Genomic DNA, 9,260 nt, shown 5'->3' on the forward strand with positions numbered 1-9,260 from the left:
TTAGTACCAACAAATGACTGGTAGAAACTATACCTTAAAGAAAATTGAGAATTTTAAAAGGCTTAATTTTATCTACAGTCCTGTTGTTTAGTTTGTTTTGGTTTTATTTTAATGTTTTCATTGTTTGAAGAGCAGAACTTGAACCTAAAATGGTGAGCTTTAAGAAAAAGCAACATCATTTAATAAAAGGTATGGTTCTTCCCTCAGTGGGGTCAGCAGTTTGCAGCCGTAGTGCTGAGTCACCTATGGAGCACCAGTGAGAACCTAGAACATCCTGTTCTACCAAGAAAAACCTTTGACTTTGTGTCCTTCTGTATTTTCTGCTCAGATCTCAGCGACTCCAGTTTGATGTCTCATCTCCCAATGGTATCTTACTTTTCCGAGAAACCAGCAAGATGATAACAATGTATGGTAGGTACTTTAGAGAAGCATGTCCCTGGAAGTGAATCCAGCTGTATGTGGTCTCAGGTTAGACTAAGAGTATCCAGGAGAGCATTCCCATGGGGTGCTGTGTTCCTATACATAAGTATGAGACTGCTAGATGTCACCTTTGAAAGGCCTGCTGAAATATATATTGTATATGCCTGTGTATAGGACGGTTAGGATGACTTAAACTGTGAACGCTTAAACTATAAACACAAATGCCTTTAATCTCAGTACTCAGAAGGCAGAGGCAGGCAGATCTCTGTGAGTTCAAGGCCAGCCAGAACTACATAGTACAACCCTGACTATAAAAAAGTATTATGAACATAGTTGTATAAATACTTCCTGTGTTTTCTCAGGCAATCGTATCCTGACGCTAGGAGAAGTGCCAAAAGACCAGGTCTATGCTTTGAAGCTCAAGGGTATCTCCATCTGCTTCTCCATGCTGAAAGCTGCTCTCAGTGGAAGTTACGTCAATTTTGGGGTCTTCCGTCTCTATGGAGATGATGCCTTGGAAAATGCCCTACAGACTTTCATCAAACTGCTTCTCTCTATTCCTCACAGTGACCTCCTGGTAAGCCTAAGCCCCATTGGCAGTATCATGCACAGATCATGTTAATTTTTTATGCCTATGACCACAACTGAATGTTTTTCCTAAGAAACTACAACCTCATGCCTTTAATCCCAGCACTCAGGAGGAAGAGGGAGGCAGATCTCTGAGTTCAAGAACTACCTCGTCAACATCAAGTTCTAGGCCAGAGAGAGCTATATAGAGGTTGTGTCTCAGACAGACAAGAAACTGCAACCTTATTCCTTTCTGCTATAACTGTGTCTTTTGTTTTCCCAACTGAAGGAACTAGTTTATTAAAGACCTTCTCCCTTTGTGCTAAAGTACCAAATGATTCAACTGATTTTCTTCCTTCTCTTTTGCCCAGGATTACCCCAAGCTCAGCCAGTCTTACTATTCACTACTGGAAGTCCTGACCCAGGACCATATGAACTTTATTGCAAGCCTGGAACCTCATGTCATCATGTACATCCTCTCTTCTATTTCTGAAGGACTTACTGCACTTGGTAAGGACCAAGGTTGTCTGGTGTGTGCCACTTACCAGTCTCTAAAAACATTGCTGCTGTAAAATGTTGGCCTTGACAACCCGATGTGATACTCATGGTATAGTCTCATCAAGCAAGTGCTTACTGATCCTGGCGCAAGTACCACTGTGTGAGACATTCAGGATACAGTGACAGAACATACTTTTTCCTTACAGAGTTTTTCATCTGGTGGGTAAAACAAATACCTGAATAGACAAGACACATGGCAGGTGAATACAGAGGAATAAGTAAGCTCCTGGTCATGAGAAGATGGGGTCAGGAAAAGCCTGGCATCAAAGTATACATGTAGCCAGGCGGTGGTGGCGCACGCCTTTAATCCCAGCACTCGGGAGGCAGAGCCAGGCGGATCTCTGTGAGTTCGAGGCCAGCCTGGGCTACCAAGTGAGTCCCAGGAAAGGCGCAAAGCTACACAGAGAAACCCTGTCTCGAAAAACCAAAAAAAAAAAAAGTATACATGTAAAAGATGGATAGGAGGTCCACGACAGTTGCAGGCATAGCAAGACTAACATTTATAGGCAGGAAGAAACTAGGAAATCCAGCTGGCTTATGAGGAAGGCTATAGAGAAATAAAGTCAAGCTGAAAATAAGTAGAAACAGTGTGCACATCCAGCAAGGTCCCCTTGGGCGCATTAGAGGATTGATCCTCTCTCTTGAGCATCGTAGAAGCTATAGAAGTGTTTCCTCAGCTAGTTCCCCAAGTTCCCTCCTAGTCCTTGTAGTCCTGTCAATCATTTTGGTATTAGGCTGAGCAGTCATGATAGAAAGGACTTTTGAATTATCTGTTGTGAACTATTCACACCTCACTGCCACTTTCATGATACATCTGTACTTCTTTCCAGGACAAAAGCCTTATCTAGGATAGTCCATCCCCAAGGTATCAGACCTTGCCTTGGGAGCCTGCCTGCACATTGCCCGGTTCCTCAGATAAGCTGTGGACCTCCCCAAGATGCTTTAGAGATAAAGGCCAGTACATAGCCCATTCTAACCAAGGTCAATGTTGACAGGCCATATAAAATTGGATTTGACGATGCCCTCCTCCACCAGTAACTCAGGCTCATACTTCAGACCCCTGGGTTCTCTAGCTCTTTCTGTTTCTAGCAGTATGGTTTTGGATGAGTCTCATTATCTCTCCAGGCTGGTGTCTCTGTTGTCAGAAGCCATACTTAACCTCCTAGAGTTCTCAAGAGCATATATTAAAGTATTTGTAAAGTAGTGATGGCCCATGCCTTTAATCCCAGTACTTGGAGCAGAGGCAGGTGAATCTCTTTGAGTTTGAGGCCAGCCTGGTCTACAGAGCTAGTTTCAGAATAGCCAGGACTACACAGAGAAACCCTGTCGTGGGGGAAGCATTTAACAAAGTATTTGGCACAAATATAGCACTTGTTGAATAAGATTTTTTTAAGTGAAATAAAATACATTAAGCCAATAATTTAATACTTAACATTATGTATTACATTCCATTTCAAAGTTAAACTGGACCTTGTGTGTACTCAATAGTGACCTTGGCTGAGGTCCCAGTCTAACCACATAATCTTAGGGGATTGCAGCCAGTATTAATCTATTTGCCCAAGTCATCCGCAGCTCAGTATTCCTGCTCTCCCACATCTTTCTTCCAGACACCATGGTATGCACAGGCTGCTGTTCCTGCCTGGACCATATTGTGACATACCTCTTCAAACAGCTGTCACGAAGCACCAAGAAAAGGACAACACCCCTGAACCGGGAGAGTGACTGCTTTCTGCATATCATGCAGCAGCATCCAGCTATGATCCAGCAGGTAAGGAATCTGAGCGTTAATTGGCAGTGGTGGTATGTCCCACTGTGGATGAACTTCTTCAAGAGAGGGAAGGCTAAGCAAGCTGATGCATATCTCACTATGTTCATGTTCTTAAAATGGCAGTGGATTTTGAATTTTCTAGATCTGAAAAATAAATGATCTGAGTGTCACCTACCCATGTCCTATCTCATGAGCACTCACTTCCACGAAAATTGCTCTTCTCCCTCACTGCTGGGAAACGGAGCATGAGTTAGCCACACCTAACTTTCTTAGAGCAAGTATACAAGACAAAGCTGGGCAGTTGTGGCACACACCTTTAATCCCAGCACTGGGAGGCAGGGGCAGGCAGAACTCTGTGAGTTTGAGGCCAGCCTGGGCTACAGAGTGAGATCCAGGACAGCCAAGACTATTATATGGGGTAGGGGGTTGGGGTACAATGCCAAATGCCACATACAATGCCAAATAGATAAGGAAGTAGAAGTCAGTAGTATCGCGTATGTTTAAGCTGATAATGTCCAAGCCAGTTTCATGACTGCTCATTGCTCTCAAGTAGCAGTAAAATTATTCACAACTTAATCACACTCTCAAAGAGTCATAAAGCTCTCTTCTCTAAGACCAGTACTTGGAAATAATAGTACAAGGAGCTTTTTGCCTGTTTAAATTTTATATGCTTCACCCCATCCTATTCCCCACAAGTCAGAGTGAACAGGGAAAGACTACCTATAAATAAAAGTTTACCATGAAGATTCACAGATATTTTTCTAGTTTACCCTGCATAGAAGAGACCTGTTTAGGCCGGGCGGCAGTAGCTCATGCCTTTAATCCCAGCACTCGGGAGGCAGAGCCAGGCGGATCTCTGTGAGTTCAAGGCCAGCCTGGTCTACAGAGCTAGATCCAGGAAAGTCGCAAAGCTACACAGAAAAACCCTGTCCCAAAAAAAAGACCTGTTTGGAGCCTGTCCTCCTACTTAATGTAACTGCACGCTAACTGGATCTCTGCCTTCTTGCTGCTAGATGCTGTCCACGGTGCTGAACATCATCATCTTTGAAGACTGTAGAAATCAGTGGTCTATGTCCCGACCCCTACTTGGCTTGATACTACTTAATGAAAAGGTAGGCCAGGACCAGCAAGGGGCTTAGGAGATAGGTACTTACACCAACCCTGACAGCCTGAGTTCAGACTTGTTTTTTTTTTTTTTTAATTCTTTATTTTATGTGTATGGATGTTTTGTCTGCATGTATGTATATATACCACGTGTGTGCCTGGTACTCTTGGAAGCCAGAAGAGGGCATCAGAGCCCATGGAGCTAGAGTTACAGATGATTATAAGCTGCCATATAGGTGCTGGGAACCAAACTGAGGTCCTCTAGGAGAACAGCCAGTGCTCTTAACTGCTGAACTATCTCTCCAGCCACCACCCCTCCTTAGGAGAGTGTGTGTGTGTGTGTGTGTGTGTGTGTGTGTGTGTGTGTGTGTGTGTGTGTGTGTGTGTGTGTGTTGCTGGGTGTAGTGGTGCACACTTTTAATTCCAGCACTCAGGATGCAGAACTAGGATGATCTCTCGAGTTCAAGGCCAGTCTGGTCTATAGAGCAAGTTACAAGACAACCAGACCGTGAGACCCTGGCTTGAAAAGAAAAGGGGTCTACAGAGATGGCTCAGTGATAAGTGTGTTTGCCCTTCTTCCAGATGGACCAAAGTTTGATTCCCAGCCTCCACATCAGGCAGCACTCAACCATTTGTAACTCCATCTCCAAGGAGTCTGACACTTTTCTGTCAGTTGAGGGCACCCAGACACATACACACACAGAACAATAATAGAAATACATCTCCGAAAACAAAAAGAAAAGGTAGGAATGCCAGCTCCTGTCCCAGCCAGAGGTTTATTAAGCCTTCACACGGCTGTCACTTGGCAAGGAGGCCTGGGGTATGGGCCATCGACTAAATGTGTCCTGTTTCTACTTGCCTATTGAAGTCTGCACACAGGTTTGGCAGCCTATGCCTATAATCCCAGCATTTGGGAGGTGAAGGCAGCAGGAGCAAAAGTTTAAGGTCATTCACAGCTACACAGTGAGTTTGAGGCCAGTCTAGGCTACATGAGACCCTGCCTTAAAAAAATAGTGAAAAAAGTCCTTTAAAGGGAAAGTTGTCCCTAGACATTAGAGCACCTGAGACCTACACTCTAGATCCAGCTGTCACAAAGCCTTGCCATTCCCCTGAAAGGGAGTCTGAAGCCAGGTCTGGTAGCACATGCTTACAGCTCCAGCACTTGGGGAGTGGACGGAGAGGCAGATAGATCCAGAAGTTGAGGGTCCCACTGAGGCCAGTGTTTGAACTGTACAGTATGTATTGAATTGTAGTAGACACTGCCTTCTGCCTTCTCTCACCTTCCGTTTTGCTCCTTGACCCACAGTATTTTTCTGACCTAAGAAACAGCATTGTCAACAGCCAGCCACCAGAGAAACAGCAGGCCATGCATCTGTGTTTTGAAAATTTGATGGAAGGCATTGAGCGGAATCTTCTGACAAAAAACAGAGACAGGTAAGTGTCTCGGTCTTGCCAAGAAGTACTGTTATTTTTCAGACTGAGAAACAAGGGCAGTTCCATAAGCATTTCTTTTCACCAGATATGATCTACCTAAAGCAGTCCTGTCTAGTAGAGAGGCAAGCTACATGTCTAGTTTAAATTTCTCCATGACAAGTTTTAGGAGTAACCCAAAACATCTAAAATTATGTCAGTGTATGTTTTAAAATTGAGAATGTAAACTTTATTTTGCTAAATCTTTAAAACCATATAATATATATATTATACTTAATGGCATATCTAAACTGAGATGCTAAGTTTTTGTCAGAAACACCTAATCTGAACTCCATTTCATAAACTTGACACAGATTGATAGATTCTTGTACCCTCGTTATGCCAAACATACTTTGAAGTTTTCAAAGAAATTAACTATCTAGATTATCTTCATTATTTAATTCTAATGAAAGCATTTTAATGTAAGAGTAATTAGACTGTGATGGGGAACTGAATTTAAATATTATTAAATTTGATTCAGCTCTCAGCCTCACTGGCTCACTAACCATCTGTGGTTAGCAGCCTCCATATTGGAAACACAGCTCTATGTCTTCGGTCTTTTTAGCATTGACTTCCTAAGGTTAATACCCATCTCTTGTCAAGCAGTTAATGTTGCCTGTGGTGCTGCCATGAGCCCAGCATGGCCCTCGTAGCTCCAGGTTTGACCATCTCTGGCCTGCTGAGAAGTTACCAGGAAAAAGTAGAAATGTAAACAAGGCTATCTTTCCCTAATAGTCCTAAGACTAAGGCTAGCTGATTAGACAGAGTTCCTGTGTTCTGCTTCTCAGTAGCTATTTCTGTACTTAGGAAAAGGTTTTAGGCAAAGACCTTTCATTTCTACCTCCTGCCCCAAACCACATGCATCCTTTCTGCAGGTTCACCCAGAACCTGTCAGCATTCCGTCGAGAAGTCAACGATTCAATGAAGAATTCCACTTATGGAGTGAATAGCAATGACATGATGAGCTGACAACTCTTGGACTCTACCTGTACAGAGCAGCGTCCCTTTGGTCTGGTCCAGAGGTTGAACAATTGCAAGGGAGAGGGCCTGGCTGATCCCAGCTCCTTCCTCCAGAGGTGTGGGGGAAATGGCAAAGGTCAACTAGCTATTTCCCCAAGAAATAACGGGGGTGTGCGTGCACTCACTAAGGGCAGGGCGCTGCTGGTTCCTGGGGGACTGGGTGGGAAGGGTGGTGGGAGGAGACAGAAACAAACATCTGAGACTCCAGCCCCCTCCTGGGGCCACCCAAGCAGGGAGAGCCCAGTGTCCTGCCACAACCTGCCTTGTATAAACATGTACATTTTTTCATAACATTTTGAACAAGGTTTATATTGACTCAAGTTTAAAAACAAAAGTGTGACTGAAAAATTTTTACAGAGTCTAGTGCACCAATGCTGATGTGAGGGGTTATGTATGGTGAGTGAAGAAAAATGTGTATTGTGGTGGCCTGAAGCTTTATTGGACAAGGATGTGTGAAAGTGCAGAGATATATTTAGTGACACAGTGTAGAGAGGCAAAAAAAAAAAAGGAAAAACTCCAAATGTATATTTTTTCTTAATGCCCTTTTCCCACCCCCACCCCCAATGATGCGTTCCTGTTGCTGTATTAACCCTTGTTATTAGGAACTCTGAGCCATGCGGGAGCACCATCCTCCCCGTCCATGGATGCTGCCCTGGGCCCCCCAGCCTCCTGCAGTAACAAACAACTCCAGCTAAAAATGTCTGGTGTTCTGATCTCTATCCTTTCTCCCATTTTACTTAACCCTCATCCTCAGACAGATGCCTCTTGCTGTTAAAAGTTGGATTTATGTCTTAGGATTCTTGGTCTCTGTAGGGAGACGATGGAGAATTGAGCCATTTGCTCTCTTGTTGAGCAATTTGCATGAGTCCACCAGAGGCCTGATGTGTGTGGCCATAACTTTGTCTTCCCCAGCCCTTGAGGCAGTGTGTGTGGATGTGTGTGTGGATATTTATGTATGTACCCTGCACTCATGAATGTATGAACTGGAGGAAGTTACTACAGAGGAGGGGTTCTTAATAACAAGGTCTACCTAGCATGAAGTATTTAACATTCTCCCTTGAAAAATATACATTTTTATAAAATAAAACCATAATAAATGTTTTGAATATTAAAAAAGAAAAGTTAACCTACAGAGGACAATTCAATGGAGAAAGCTATTTGCCTTGTCCTTTCCCACAACTGTTGCTGCTAGTTGTACACATCTCTAGTTCAGCTCTTACCCATGGGACATTAATCAATTAGGTTTTATTTTTATTTTCCTCAACCCTCACAAACAAGCCTGTTAATTTCCTTCTCCTCTGGCGACTGTGTGGTGAATCTTTTCTTGCGTGATCAGGTTGCGGATAGACTTGTAAGGGTGTTTGCTGCATACAGTGTAAGCATTGTGACCGCCAATAAACTTCAGTGGTTTCTACTGACCTGGTTTCAGCAGTCAAGTGTAGTGTGTCCAGGGATGTGTCTCACTTAAACACATGGAGATAATAATTTAATCAACCATGCTTTCTTTTTTAAAAGCCACTGGATACAGAAGTCCCTTTGCCTTATGAAATTAACTCACTGTATCTGACTCAGTTCTTTAAAAACATGACTGGTTCAGCTAACACACTTGAAGCACAGTGTAATGCTCTCCAGAGCTGTCGAAATGAAGCCACTCCTCCTCTCTTCAGGGAATGAGATGACTACCTGCATATAAGCAGCAGTTGAAGAAAGCCCCGTTGTGTTAGTCCTTCCGTCTGCTTCTCTGATAAAGGCTGGGCTTCATTTATCAGGCCTTGAAAAGTGAGAGGCAGATGTTTCTCCTGGAATACCACAGAACGCACAGGCCAGATCAAGCATATAAAGAACACTAGTTTCTGGGATTATGGCCCTGTGCTACACAGTGCCTTCAGTAGGAGGGATCTCCGTTGTCCGGGACCATTGAAAAGCACAAAAGTAGAAGATAGCTGTGTGTTTCTACCTACACAGGCCTAGTCTGTGCACATTCTTAGGTATGCTAGTTAGTACCTTTCTGTGCTGTTTGAGCCTTTGGGAGCTGGTACTGCCTACTGGGTCCTAAAAGGCAAAAAAAAAAAAAAAAAAAAAAAAAAAAAAAAAAAAAAAACCTGTGTTTTCATGTCGACAAGGCAAGTAGAATGGCAGGTAATGTTGAGGTAACAGTTGGTCAACAAAATCCCAGTGTCCTTCCTTCTCTCCCACAAAATGATCCCAAGGCAAGAAACTCACTAGGATGATGGTATCTTTGGTGCATCACAGTGAAGTGTCCGTGGTTAAGATCTTCCACAGCCCCACCAAACTTTGTAAATCTTAAGTCTTTTACTCTTCTCAACTGGTGTGGTATCAAATGCCTTTAACC

At 43.4% G+C, this 9,260-nt stretch overlaps 1 protein-coding gene across 2 annotated transcripts in view; it reads left to right on the plus strand.

Annotated features, from left to right (window-relative positions):
- The window catches only part of Xpo7 (exportin 7), a 100,195-nt gene extending 91,870 nt beyond the window's left edge, over positions 1-8,325 (plus strand). For both annotated transcript variants that reach the window (XM_052732794.1, XM_052732795.1), the window contains exons 22-28: positions 329-411; positions 783-997; positions 1,359-1,497; positions 3,153-3,313; positions 4,327-4,425; positions 5,724-5,851; positions 6,763-8,325. In XM_052732794.1, coding sequence (XP_052588754.1) covers positions 329-411; positions 783-997; positions 1,359-1,497; positions 3,153-3,313; positions 4,327-4,425; positions 5,724-5,851; positions 6,763-6,856 — 919 coding nt within the window. In that variant the 3' untranslated portion in view covers positions 6,857-8,325. The remainder of the gene's footprint in view (positions 1-328; positions 412-782; positions 998-1,358; positions 1,498-3,152; positions 3,314-4,326; positions 4,426-5,723; positions 5,852-6,762) is intronic.
- The last annotated feature ends 935 nt before the right edge of the window (positions 8,326-9,260 follow it).

This window comes from Peromyscus californicus, unplaced genomic scaffold, assembly GCF_007827085.1.
Source record: "Peromyscus californicus insignis strain IS unplaced genomic scaffold, ASM782708v3 Scaffold_12__1_contigs__length_115047231, whole genome shotgun sequence".
In the NCBI taxonomy this organism is placed as follows: Eukaryota; Metazoa; Chordata; class Mammalia; order Rodentia; family Cricetidae; genus Peromyscus; species Peromyscus californicus.